At 49.4% G+C, this 14,098-nt stretch overlaps 1 protein-coding gene across 3 annotated transcripts in view; it reads left to right on the top strand.

The window, feature by feature from the left end:
* PTH1R (parathyroid hormone 1 receptor) overlaps positions 1–14,098 on the top strand; it is a 185,601-nt gene that overhangs the window by 134,684 nt on the left and 36,819 nt on the right. For 2 of the 3 annotated variants that reach the window (XM_006026420.3, XM_025207342.1), the window contains 2 exons: positions 7,617–7,727; positions 8,714–8,832. In XM_006026420.3, coding sequence (XP_006026482.1) covers positions 7,617–7,727; positions 8,714–8,832 — 230 coding nt within the window. Of the gene's footprint in view, positions 1–546; positions 643–7,616; positions 7,728–8,713; positions 8,833–14,098 lie in introns of all 3 variants that reach the window. The other variant, XM_025207343.1, reaches the window with a different exon arrangement.

Genomic DNA, 14,098 nt, shown 5'->3' with positions numbered 1-14,098 from the left:
ATGCCACAACAGCCCTTCCAAGCCCCAGTGCTGCAGACGCTGCATGCAGAAATCGCGAGAGCCGGCTCCTGTCCTGAAGACCTTGCGTTTTCAAGAGGCGAGGAAAACACGGCATAGGGTCAGGAATATTGTCCGGCGTGCCTCAGTCATAAATGCAGGTGTGCACAATTCACGAGCAAGTTTTCCTGAGAGTCAGGCAGTGAATTTGCAGTTCCTCAAATGTCTTTTTTTTTTTTTAATAGTTAATTTTGAAAGGGTTGTCCATCTTCTCTCTACCTGGTCCTTGGAGCTTGGTGTGGGCTCCTCGGGAAGGAAACGGGGGAAGAGATCTGAGTGCTACCCTCTGCTCTTTCCCTGTGTCACCACGTTTCCCATGCACCCGGCTCGGAGAAAGGGGAGCTCAGGCCCAAATCTTTAGACTAAAGGTAGATACCACAAGACGGGTATCCTTTCAGCAGCCACGTGTCATGAAAGCAATGTGTGAATGCAATGCTCTCCAGTCCTCGGTGCGTTGCATTTACTCTCCTGCTTCCTTTTGCCCCCCAGGAAGATCTCAGGAGGGCTCACTCCCAACATCTTCCTCTTCTGACGCCCTGTCACTACATGCAGAAATGGGCACAGACTTCTCCTACACTTGGGCAGGTATTCTCTCGTCTGAAAGTTTCTTCCACATTCGCACATGGTCTTTGTGTCGTCGGAGTCTCTCTACATTTGCAAGTTAGCTTTAGTTGTCCCAGCCCTTGTCTGGAGGTGGTTCAAGCTTCTCCATGTTGGCCAATGAAGCTCCGTTCCTGCAGGGAGATATTCATCCTAACTCCCTCCTGCATGATCTCTAGTTGTGACGGCCACGTTTTTATTCGCGGCACTTATGTATTCATTCCCAGCAAAGCGTGATTCACGTAGAGCTGTCCAGGTTGCAGGGGAAACCAGGTGGCAATCCGATGCATTTGCACTTCAGGTACAAATAAAGTTATAGGCCTGAGAGGAGAGGAATTGGTGCCCAAGGCCAGCTGGAGTTGCTGCTGAGAAGCGCAGGGTGGGAGACAAGCATGCAAGACTGGAGGAGAGGGTTGGGTTGCTATCTAGGACTTGAGGCTGGAGCGGTGCAAGCAGGAGGGCTGCTTATCCTCACGACTAAGGAATGAGGAGACTGTTGTCCCCCCTTATGACCAAGGGGTGATGGTTACAGGGATCAGCAGAAGGAGCTGTGGTGTGGGAACAGATACAGACGGTGCATGGCTCTCCGCACCCAAAGCATGGAGATCCAGCCTGGATGTTCACCTTGGCAGGTTACGTTGCAAGCTGGGCTTCCCTTGAGGGCCAGGGCAATGCTGCTGACCCTCGGGGAAACTGAGGCACGACTAGGAAGGTGAGCCAGAAGATGGATCTCAGCCAGGGCTTGGTTGTACCTGCCCCGAGGCTGCAATGGGAAGGGAGAGCAATAATGAAGAGGCAAAAAATACACAGCAAGAGCTAAGCCAGCAGCTACCCCCAGACACGGACAAATCCAGGAGCGGCTGCTTCTCTGGAGCCTCACATCTCCCAGGGAGCTGGTTTTGAAGGAGTCTCTTTGGTGCCAGCAACGTCCACCTTCCTCCCTCTCTGTACCCGGTGTCTCTTTATTTATCCAGCGCCAGGGAGAGGAAGCGTTGTGTTTTTTATTGCGGCAGGGGAAGTGGACGTGGCGTTACTGTGGGTTGGGGGAGTTATTTTGAAAGCAAGCTAAGGTCGAGGCAGGTGGTGCTGAGACGGATGGGTCGAGGAGGAGGCGCCTGCAGGGGCGCTGGGGAGGGATGGGGCCTTTTCCCAGCTCAGTACGAACATAGGGCTGGTCTCCGTGGGTCTCTAAGCCCAGATCCCAGTCTGTCTCAGGCAACCAGGTTTTGTCAGCTCTCCTATAAATCAGCTAAGCTCTGTCTGCTCATCACTTTGGCGTCTTGTCCCTGCTCCCTCTCTGGAAACGCCGCAACGCTCTTTTTAATGAGTTAAATAAGCCAAGTGTTGGGGGTTTTTTTATCTTCTTTTTTAATGGGCTGTCCCTTCCCCTGTCTGGATCCTCCCCATGGGCTCCTCCACCGTTTTGGGGGCGGTGTATCCCATTGTGTGCCCTGTACTCGTGCAAGGGAGCACATGAGCCTTTCTAACAGGCCGTTGTTTTCCCTGCACACCAGAAAGGAGGTCTGGGCAGTGGCAAACCGCTAGAAAGAGGTACAGGTTTCATGGGGATGGCAGAAAACTAGAAGCTGCGTCTGCATGAGATGCTTACTGCGCGGTAGCTCATTGCAAACCGTGCCACAACACTGCCGTAGAGGACTAACGAGGCACCGCGCAGTAGTAATAATCGACTGCACAGCAAATGTTACTAGGAAAACGTGCCGAGACGCTATTGCACGGCAAAGCCAGGTAGTGCACAGTCATTTAGTACTTGGTTATGGAAGTACTAAATGACTGCGTGCTAATGATTGTGCAGCAGGCAGCTCGTTTAGATGCATCCACAAAGCCCAAGTTCGGTTCCTAGCTTAGCCCCTGACTTCTTCCAGGAGTCAGTCCAGAGCCAGAAGCAGCCTTGCAACTGGCAGACATCAAGAGATACTGGAGAAGAAGGGAGAGTTGCCAACAATGGCAGCCTCCACCACCGGGTTAGGGAGCGGAGCAGGAGGCGGACGGCGGGAAGGCGACCGCACGCGTCGTGTTGATCAAGGGGGTTTGTCTATCGTTTTTATAGCCTTTGGGCAAGGCGCTACTCCCAGCGGTTTGTGCAGGGCTGTCTCTTGCCCGGCTTCCAGGCAGCTGGGGGAAGCCCTCACAAAGGATTTGTTCAGCAAAGAAGCATCTCCTGTCACCACGTTAGCGTACGAACCTCAACCACGCTCCCTGGCACGTCGGGCCAGAGCCTCCGTGGGGCTACACTGACCTAGCTTGGAAATGAATGGGCGTCTACTGATGCAGACCAGCTGCAACTTGGTCCATAATCCGTGTGTGTGCATGTGTTTGTGCATGCATGAATGCGTGTGTGCATGCACACGTACATGCATGCATGCGGGTGTGCAAACCGGTTGTTGTATACACGTGCCTCCCTTTTCGGAAACACCCCTAATGCTCTTCAAATGCACAGGGATTTTGTAGCCAAAAAAGGTCCTTTTTGCCAACGATGCTGATGCATACAGACCATTTCAGTCCTAAACGAATCCCCAGCCCCTGCCTTTCTTTTTAAAAACGCTACTTATCAATTCTGGGTTTTACAGTGAAGTGAATCCACGCTGGTTCCTTGGGTGGGCTACGTAGAGTTGATGAGCATCTTCATGATCTCTCGAGAGGCACTATTATTACTCCTGGCAATGCCCTGAAGCAGCTAAATGGAGGTGCCTGAATTCGCTTTATGAAAAGTTCTCGTGTTGAAAATTAAGAGCGTTGCATGGTCATCGTGAAAAGGGTTTCCCTTCTGAACATTTTGCTTTTCAATTCTGTTTCAGGGTTTTCCAGGTTTTTTCCTCTCTTTTGACTTGCAGGGTAGACTGCAGAGAAAAGTGAAAAGCTAAATAAAAAAAAGGCAGGGGGGAAGTGCAGAGGGGAGCCAAAGAGGTTCATTTTGGGATTGTTAAAATGAAAATAGTATTGAACTCTCATGCAGTTGTCTTTCCATGTCTTATATGCCCTAAGTGACTTGTAGAATAAGTAGAACACAAATATGTGAACTCCAGATTGTAACCTGGAGCATCGCTGGGGTCAAAATGGGATAATAACGGAGCAAATGGTCAAGGGCGAGAGGTATGAGAAGTCAATCAGAGGTCACAGGAATAAGTTTATGTGACTACATAAAAAGTTTATGTGACTAAGTTTATGTGACTACATAAAAACCAACTTCCCTGCTTTTTTAAAAATGCTTTTGGAGTGTATCCATTCATTTCCCGTCGTCAGTCAACTGCAAGGGAAGAACAAAATCAGCTTTGGACAGGTCACATGAATGCCCGTGAAGATGCCCTTGTTAAATAGTAATTGCTCTATCAAGAGCACAGGTTAAATCTTGTCACCGCCCCACGAGACGTGCCAGGACTGCTGCATCCATTTCACAGATGGTTAAACCGAGGCACGGAGTTCTGCTGGATGCCGTCCAGCATCCGTGGAAGTCGGGGAGATGACTCTCTTGGTTTTGGCAGCAGCTGGAATAATTTCTAAATTTCTCCTTCAAAAACTGCAACAACCCAGCAGCGACAGGAGCCAGGTGCCCTCCGGGCTCGTTGCTGAGCTGTCTGCAGCTTTTCTGACAGACGTGCTTATCGGGATGCACTGCACAGCCTTCTGCTTTCTTTGTCACCAGGGTAGGGGGAAGCAATGAAACATGGGCCAAATCATGAGTGGTTCATTTTGCAAAAAAAACAAAAAAATGTTTTAAATGCAGTTTCAGGGAAAATGAAAGAATTTATGAATTCAGGGTGGGTTTGAAAAATCCTTCTGGCCAGAAGCTGCAGTACTTCAGGGAAGTTGAAAGGAGCTGTTTAAACATTGTTAAAACAAAATATTTGTGTTTTTGGTTTTGAAACCCCTTCTTTTTCTTTTTTTTTGTGGGATGATTTGCCTGGCTATAGCGAAGGGTTAAACCACCCAAGGGAAACGAGACGGTTTTGGTTTGGATGATGTATATATATATATATATTAGTTTGTTGAGAAAATCAAAATAACTTTTTTTTAATTTGGAGTTGCACATTTTCTCTTTTTTTTTTGGTTTGTCAAGTGAACCAAAAACATTCAGTTCTGTGCACAGCTCCAATTATCACTGAAAACAGCTATTAGCACAGCACCAACAGTACAGCTCGCAGGAATAGAGACTGCATAGCCATCCTGCCTCAAAAATACACATGCATTCATGTATTTTTGATCTCTGCACGTCTCACCGGGGTTGGGGATATTATTTATTCGCTGTACTTGAGGACTTGGATAACCTTTCATTAGCACTAAATTAAAAGTAAGAAATCAAAATTCAAATTGTCCTTTTTTATTCCCTAGATGGCCTTTATATTGAATTCAGCATTGTCATCCCTAAACCCTAATAGGAGCACATTAACTACGGGTTTTTGGGTTGTTTTTTTTTAAGACAACCTGGGGTTTTATTTAATTATGCGAAAGGACATGCATTACAAAGAATATACATTACTTGAATGATTGAAAGGCTGTTGAACGCCTATCTCTGGTATTAATGAAAGACTGTCTCAAAGATCTCGGTGCATTTATCATGCCTTTTTAGCAATGGCACCCTGGAGTGCAGTCCATTTTGATTCCTGCACAGTGCCTTTATACTACACATTGGATGCAGCGCTTAGCTAGAGCCGCATCCATTAGAAATGCAGCAACTACTAAAGAGGGGAAAGTCTCCAGCAAATAGAAAATTAAAGTGGTGTCAAACCTACCTGTCTGCACTTGCTTGTCACCCAAATGCAGTCTTGGGGCTGTCGCATGCTAGGTTCTTCTGTGTAGCCCACCCGACCCACTCCAGCAAATTTCTTAAGGATATGCTGCCAATGAAACACGTGGGTTTGGGATGGATCCGTCTACTGACAATGAAAAGGCTTCATTAACTACTGATTGCTCCCTCAAGAGCATCCAATCCTTCAGTCTCACAACAGCCCCATGAGTTATGGCAGAGCTGGCGCAGCGTACCGATGCACTGGTAGCACGGATGGTTAACTGAGGCACATGCCATCGGACGTGCGTGAAAATCGGTGAGATACTCCCACTTACTCTGTGACAGCTGGAATTAGCCCTGTATTTCTCACTCAAAATCGCAGCAGCTCAGAAGCAATAGGAACCAGGTGTCCTGGCTCCCACTTCATCAGGCTGCATGCTCCACCGTCTGCACCAAATGATCTCAGTGGGGCTATCAAGGTGTTCGAGGTGTATGCATTTAAAGCACCTATTACTATGTAGGTTTTTTAAAATTGTACATTTAAAACAATACTGGATTGGACCAGAGGGCTCAGTACCTTGCAGGGCGCAGCCTTTACCTGCCAGAGATTGCTGCAGGTCCATTGCTGATAGATTGAGTTTGCTACGGTTTCTTTTTTTTTCCCCCCTTTAACTTCTTAAGACTAGGACAATTAGCACAAGTCATTCCTCTCCTGAGGACAGCCTAAGGATGCACAGCTGTTCGCTTGCTAAAGTATTGCTTGTATAAGCAAGCAGCAAGGAGGGCAAGACTATAGGATGCCCTAAAGCAGAGGTGGCCAATGGTCTGTGTAGTCCAGGATCCCATCTTGGGTTGTGGGCAGTCTTACCTGCAGTAGAGAAAATCCAGTGGTGAACAACGGTAGGATAAACTGCCCCTAAAGAGAATTTCTTCCTGACCCTAGTTAGATATGAGACATGAGGACTCAGATCTCCAAACTTTATTTCAGAGGGAGTTGGGCTTTGTGGTTGGTTAGTTGAAACCCTTGCTATTGTAGCTGCTCGGTCTCAAGGTTGCACAGGCACAGGCTGTAGCCGTGTTGGTCGAAGGACACGGGCAGACACAGTTCTTTGGGTAAATCCGGTATCTTTGATTAAACCAACTCATATAGTTGGGGAAATTCTTCTTTGCAAGCGTTCGGGGAGCTCCGCGTTCTGCAGGTTTTCGTGAACTGCTAAAGAAATTAAGAAACGATTTGTGAATTATTCACAACAACAAAAAATACCTTCTTAAGAGGCAAATGGAGGAAGGAGATCCTTGTGACCTGTTTTATTCCCTTTTTTTCTCATCTAATTTCATGTAAGCAGCAGCCTCCAGATCCATATATAATGGCTACAAGTCAGCTCTCTTAAATTGCAGATCAGTGCACATGCAGGATATCGTGTGCACTTTCTTCCAAATCTTGGATCCCTTTTTCCTTCCTTGACTTTAGTCACCAAGCTCCCATTGACTAAGGTGGGCAGGACAAAGCCAAAGGAAACCCATTATCTATCCCCGCTCCCTGAAAGCCAGGCAAACCGATAGCAGCAGACAGATGTCAGCAACTCCATGCAGTGTTTTGAATGTTATTTCTTTAGGTTTAGGTTATAAATGTTATCTCTTTAGGTTGGCAGAGATGCCTCCACTGGTCCCTGGACAGGTGTTGGAGCTGCCTTCAAAACTGTTTTAAAAATCCAACCAAATTCACATTCAAATGCATCTGTGCAATAATTCAGCAGCATTTGTTGCCAGCCGGGCACTAGTTGTGGTCCTAATTAAGCTCATCATTTGGATTGAGTCTCTCTAGAGGGTCCATTCCCCATTTCCCCCCCTGGCTGAAGGGATGAGCTTTGCTGCTTGCCCTCAACCTGATAAGACTCAGGCTATTTCAGATCAATATATAAAGTGATTTCCAAAGCCATGGGACGCTCAGAGAGCCCCTATAACCTCTTTGTCTGTTCTGCGTTCGTCTGAGAAGAACCAGATACGAGGGTTGGCTGCATCTTCCCTCCACATCCTAGCAGGTGTCAAGCATATTGCACTGCCGAACATCAGTGATTTTACCGAGCTAGCAACTTGGAGGCAGTGAACATGCAATGAAGTGAATGCATATGGAAGCGCTGAAGGCCAAGGAAGGGCAAAGACATTTGCTCCTCATGCTCCAGTGACACCTTTTCTTTTTGCTCCTCCTCTGCAGATGGCTTCTGCCTGCCCGAGTGGGACGGCATTGTCTGCTGGCCAGAAGGCATGCCAGGCAAAGTGGTGGAGATGCCATGTCCGGAGTACATCTACGACTTCAATCACAAAGGTAAACCTCCTCCCCAGTTGCCAGGAGATGGTTATCCTCTGCAGGGTGGAGGGATGTGTCTTGGGACTAGTGAGCTGGAGGGGATAGATAGATAGATAGATAGATAGATGATCATGGGAAAGTCTGGCTGAAAGGGACCTTACAAGGGCACCTAGTCCAGCCCCTGTTCAGGGCAAGGTCATCCCTGCCTCAACCATCCCTGCCAAGTGTCTGCCTAACTTGATTTTGATAATTTGCAGGGATGGAAAATCCACAGCCTCCCTAGGTAACCTTTTTGCAATGCTTGAACAAATGCCCCTTTTCAACTACCATATTTTCTTGAGTATCACACACTTAAATAAGACGCACCCCTTGTTTTAGGAAGGCAGAACGAAGAAAAAGGGGGTTTCCAGAGCCATGGCTGAAGCTGATACATGAAGCAGCTCAGTAGCCCCCAGCCAACTTACTTCACGCCGAATTTAGACTTTGAACCCTCTAACGGCCACTGCTGAATTGACAGCAGCTTTTGGCTGCTCAGCCAAAATCTACTGCTAATTCAGAAGCAACTGTGAGATGGTGAAAAGCTAGAGTCTTCCCTGTTTGTGCTGGCTGGAGAGAAGAGAGAGAAGCAAAGGACAGGTATTGCAGTGTCTCCCTGCTTCAGTTCTGGCACAGAAATCAGCTTCTCCACTAAAGAGCTACATTCCCATTTTGGAGGGCTAATTTTGGGGGGGGGAAATGTGTTGTGTGGTATGTGAGGAATTACGGTAGCCCTTTGGGAATGTCTTAGTAGAACAACTAGCTGAGCGTCGACAGTTGGATCCTCGTGGGAGATTTGGTGGGGTCTGACATAAAACTGTGTGTAAGAGACTGGCACAAGCAAGAGGGGAAGAGGAGGATGAGGGTAGACTGGCGGTGTGTCACTGAGCTCCAGGGAGGCACCGGGGAGATCGTTCCTCGGATGTCCGCTCAGCATCCCGTCGTGCGCTCTGTCCTTTCTTCGCTAGGCCATGCCTATCGGCGGTGTGACCTGAACGGGAGCTGGGAGCTGGTGCCAGGCAACAACCGGACCTGGGCGAACTACAGCGAGTGTGCGAAGTTCCTCACCAACGAGACGAGGGAAAGGGTAAGTAGCGCTTGTACACAACGCAAATGACCTCCGCCGCTGGAGAAACTCCCGGGGCTGGTGGGCTACACCCAAACCTTTCTTCATCATGGTTTCACCCCAAGCGGGGTGGGAACTGTTCTCGAAGCCACCCATGCCTTCTTCTACCTGGCATGAGCCATCTTCACTGCGATCGGGGGAGAAGTGGATAGCATGCGGTGAGCAAAGTACTTATGAAGCTAGCAGCGGGTGCCCACACTCCAGTGAGACTTGCTCCCTGCCAGCAGAGACCATCCTATGAACAGCTGACCCATCTTCTCATAGCCTGCTGTGCAATGCTGTAGCATCCAGTAGCCCCAGGCTTGGACCGGGAGTCTATTGTGCTTGGTGCTGTACAACTACAGAGCAGAAATATGGTCCCAACCTCAGAGAATTTGCAATCCGACTAGTAACAGCCCTCTGTTTGCATTGACTCTCAGTATGGAGCTGAGGACCTCTGAGTTTAAATGGCCCAAATTCTACCCATTAAGCTAAAGAGTTGGGGATCTTCCCCGATTAGCAGGCTCGTAAAGCTATTGTCTTGACTCGTGCATTAATAGGGGCAAAACTCCCGTATTAATAAGGGTTTACACAGAGACAGGGTCCTTTAAACTCATGCTCCTCCAGTAACGAGTGACTGAAAATGGAGCTAGTCTTCATTTGGATGCTGAAATGAAGCTGAAGAGCAGCGGGGTTTGCTTCTCCGTGGCTCTGTGCCTGGGAGATCCCGAGCAAAGCCGAACGATTGTGTGTCACAGTCGCTTTACAAAGACACGGGTGATTTGCAAAGCCGTGGGGGGTTGGTACCCAGGAACTCCTCATCTTTCATGGAGATCAAAGATCAGCCTCTGGGTTAGCTCTCTGCAGGTCTCCGTATGAATACAGAGCAGCGAGATACAGATGTGAATCCTTCATTTTTGGCAGAAGCCAGGTTAGGATTTCCATGAGACGAGACCTCATCCGCAGAATACGATTCCATCTCTACCGTTTCTCCGTCCCCGCTGTATTGGCTGAGTATCCAACAGAAACCTTTATTTCTCGACACTACCTGAATCAGATATTTCTAGACCGAGGTGTACATGGTGAGCCATGTCCCGTCCGTAGTTAGGATCGTGCCGTCTCCTGGCTCACCGGAGGAAATGACGTTCAAGATCTAGCCACAAACTGCACAGCTGGGGGCAGGCAGGACGGTGCCACGCACGCGGTTCCTGGGTGGAAATGCTCTCCATTTTAAACCCAACCCCAACAGCACCAGGGTTAGCAGTGAGGCAAAGCTTGAATCAAGTGGCCAAGTGAGGAAAGAGGCATTTGAGCATCTCAGTCTATAATCATGCCAGCGGGGAATAGAAATGGTCCCAGAGCATCTCTGAGCATGCTGTGTAGACACACCCGAGCTGGCTTTACACCGGCTCTCTTTTACACCGCTAGCACGTCACGGAGTGACGTGGGTGAATGTCCTCAGCCTTTAGCTTCCTGAAGAGGTTTGGGAAGGTGTTGTGGGTGCTCTGGGTACACGTCCGGCTCTGAATGCCTACGCAAGCTGCAATGGCTGTGCATGCCTCAAAAGTCACTAGCTACGCAGCAGTAATAAGCAACGCCCCACTCATGCTGGGAGCACAGTTCCCCTGGCCCGAGCTTTGTTTCCACCAAGCATCTTCTGAACAGCTAAAGTCAGTCTACTAAATGACCCCCGGGGAATGACCACGTCTATTCCTGGCCGCGACTTCTAGTTGAAATCAAGGTGATGACACATGCCAGGGGATCCCAGCTGGTGGGCCCGCCGTTACTGGTCCCTGGATGAGCCCCCATGAAACGTTGGATGGGTAGGGTTCAACTGTAGAAAAATAGGGGCTGGAAGGGTCCAACCCCCTACTCAAAGCAGGACCAGCCCCAGTGATGTCATCCCAGCCGAGAAAATGTGGAGGGGAGCCGGTGCTTCCTTATTGTTTGGGTGTCCGAAGGATGTGGAGCAGCCCAAACGAGGAGGAAGAAGGTCGTATTGTAAGGGACGATCCTGCACAGCCCTGAACAGGGAGCAGAGCCCTGTCGCTGACTTGAGGTGTGAGGTAGGGGAGCACCGGGGATGGCATCGCATCCTTCTGAGTCCTAGGCAAGGGGGTAAGCAACTGCCCCATCCTTCTCCATTAATAACCAGCTTCTAAGAAGCAGCAGGTGTGGTCTTCTCCTCTCAACATGAGCATCCCTGGAGCCATTGTATTGCAGCCTCTTCACCCTGAAACACAGCTGGCAGGTAGCTCTTTCCAGGAACAGGGTCACAAGATCCATTTAGCATCCAAAGGCCCCTGTCTTCTGCAGCCTTTTAGTTGCAGAGACTCCTCCCGCAGTCCCCGCGGGCTGCTCGTCTCCTAAATTGTCTTTCCCTGTGGTGGCATCAAAGCCGACATCAAATCAGGAAAAGCCTAGGCTAGAAATCTCCGGGTGGGAAGTTTGCAATTGCTCCTGACATTGCATTGAAACGTGTGCGGTTGGGTGGTCGCCTTGTTGTGTGGCGGCATTTCCGTGACAAGCGAGGCAGCCCTGATGCAGCCGCTTTTAAGGCTCTGGGGGGGGTCCTGGCACATGAAAGGGAATGAAAGACAGATTAATATTAGCTCATCATCTCTCTGCTGGTGGAGGGTGACAGCAATGCAGACCCCTGGTCTTTCACTCCCTGCAGACCTGGCAGGCTTATTAAGCCCTTCCTTGACTCTTAAGCAGACAGGTTGGGGAATGCCAGGTGGGAGGAATTTTTCCAGACCCAAAGAGAGAAGTTTCTATTATTTTTTTTTCCCCCCATTGGAGGGAAAGCATTTTCATGTCATAAAATCATAGTAATGAAGGTTGCAAGGATGCTCGGGAGGTCACATCCAGTGCAACCCCCTGCTCCAAGCAGGACCAGCCCCAACTCCATCATCCCCACCAAGGCTTTGTCTACCCGGGTCTTAAACCCCTCCAAGGATGGAGACTAGGAAGGAAGGATGAAGGAACCTCAAAGGAAGGATGTCACCACTAACGACTGCAATTAACAGGCATGGTGCCATGGTATCAAGCGGTGGCTGGCATGTGTTGGGAGGGAGAGAGCTGGAGGAGCACAGCCCATGGAAAGTTGCAGAGAACTTAACGCCAGAAGCCCAGACGTCTGTGTGTGTGTATATATATATATATATATATATATATATATATACACACACACACACACACACATATACATGTCTGTATATGTGTATATATATATATACATGCTATAAGGGAGTACAAGTATGTTCTTATTTTAGCCAGCGTAGGATAATTATGAGGTTGGCCAAAGCAACTGTCAGGCTCGGTGGTGCTACGCTAGCTAGCACCACGTCCGAAAGGGACCTGTGGGTCATAATTGCCCATAAAATGAATAGGAGCTGCCTAAACGTCTGTGAATCTATGAACATGCAAAGGGAGCCAGAGACTGCCAGTGTTTTTGAGCAACATAACTAGGAGGATTTCCCCCCAGGACTGTCAAGAGGCTGCTTTGCTTTCTAATCAGTGATGTAAACTAAAGACATTCAAGCCAGGAGCATTTGCAGATCATAACTGGGAAGCAGGTACTTGGGGGTTGGTTTTTTTTGAGGGTCAATGATGTCCAATTGACACCCTTGCACCCAGGCATCCCCTCTCTCACCATGGGGCATGTAGAGGGTATCAGGAGGCTCTCATGGAGCGACTAGTGCCAGGGAAGGACGGGATTTGCCCTCTGGAAGAAGAGGCATCCTGGATGCTTGGCCAAAGAGAGGCAGGGACATCATTTAGCAGCACGATCGCCTCCAAACCAAAGAGCTGAGAGATGTGTGGCTTCCACCCCAGGGCCCCAACCAGACAGCCCCACGCTGTTTATTTTCCATCCGGTGTTTATAGAAACCTGAGGTCGGGACGGTCAGATCAGTCGGTGCCCGCCTGTCCGGGAGCCCAGCCTGGCTACAAGGCCCGTCTGTCTCCCAGTGGTTTCTTTGTTAACACGGATCTGGAGCAGCCCTTTGGGCATGGGTGTGCAAGGAGACATTTTGCTCGTGTCCTGGCCTATGCTGGTTGGTAGCCCTGTCGCCTTGCTGCCCTCCGGGATAGTTTCCCTTTTGCAAGGATGTGCGTCCATCCCGTCTCTGCTCTGCTTGCTTTCATCCGAGCGGGCAGCGGGCAGACTTGGACACGGGCGCTCTCTCTCTACCCTTCCTTAACGGGACAGTCTTGCCAGATCCCCTTCTCCAGCCGCGGTGTCCATGCCATGTTTAGAGAAGGGCAAACCATCCTGTCCTGAAGGACAAGATTAAGGATGATTGTGACCGAGATAAATCACAGAGAGGAGGGGAACAAAGGCCAGGCAGCAACTTGGGAGGTTCATCTGTGCCTGGAAACCACTGTCCCAGAGACATGGACCAAGAGCAGATGAAACCTCAGCCCACCAGCCCCGGCTTTGTCTGCTGCTGCTTGTTTATAGCGCAGTGGTTTCGCTGCTCTCGGGGTAATGAGAGAAGCCCCCCGGGAGCCAGTCACATGCCAGGCACGTCGGGGAAAGTACAGTGCATCCCTGGGCGGCTTTATCAAAACAGCCTGGTTCAAAGCCAAGTAGTTGCACAGCCTTTGTTCGTGGAGCTCATTAGCGCCTCGGTGAAAGGCCCGTGATGCTTGCAAACTAAAAGAGGCTGAATGAGTAGGGTCTGTTGGATAGAGATTGCATGGCCCTGCTTCATACTAAGACGCTGGGGTTTTTTTCATATGAGACTGATCCAAGGTGAAGGGAGCCTTAATACTGGGTGGAGCGGGGAACTGGAAGGGATTTATTGACCCGGAAAGCCTGGCCCTTTGCATCGCAGACACTGCATCATCTAGCTCTCCATCAGTTGTTAAAGACTGAGCCATCTCATGTGCCAACCCTCATCAGCACATTGTCATGGTTATATTTTAAAGTGGCTTGCCAAGGGCTAATTAGTGACAAATAGCTGTCCCCAGCCTGCTTAGCAATGGCCTGCTAGCCTTCCCTTTGCAGAAGGGGCTCCTGTGCTATTATGACTTAAAGCAACGCTAGCTGATTCAGCCTCCGTCCTGCAAAATAGGCCTTTTCTTTCCCAGATCATGGGACTGAAATGTGCAGGCGGGGAAGACCAAAGAGCTCAGATACTCAAAGCGAGGCAGATCGGGGCAGAGCCCTCAGCTGGCATTGCTCCCTGGGCTGTTTGATGTCACCTCTTATTTAAAAAAATGACTAGGAAGGGTGACAGCC

Source organism: Alligator sinensis, unplaced genomic scaffold (assembly GCF_000455745.1).
Source record: "Alligator sinensis unplaced genomic scaffold, ASM45574v1 scaffold1298_1, whole genome shotgun sequence".
NCBI classification, from domain to species: domain Eukaryota; kingdom Metazoa; phylum Chordata; order Crocodylia; family Alligatoridae; genus Alligator; species Alligator sinensis.
Note: the sequence above shows the minus strand (reverse complement) of the source record. Positions and strands in the feature narration are given on the sequence as shown.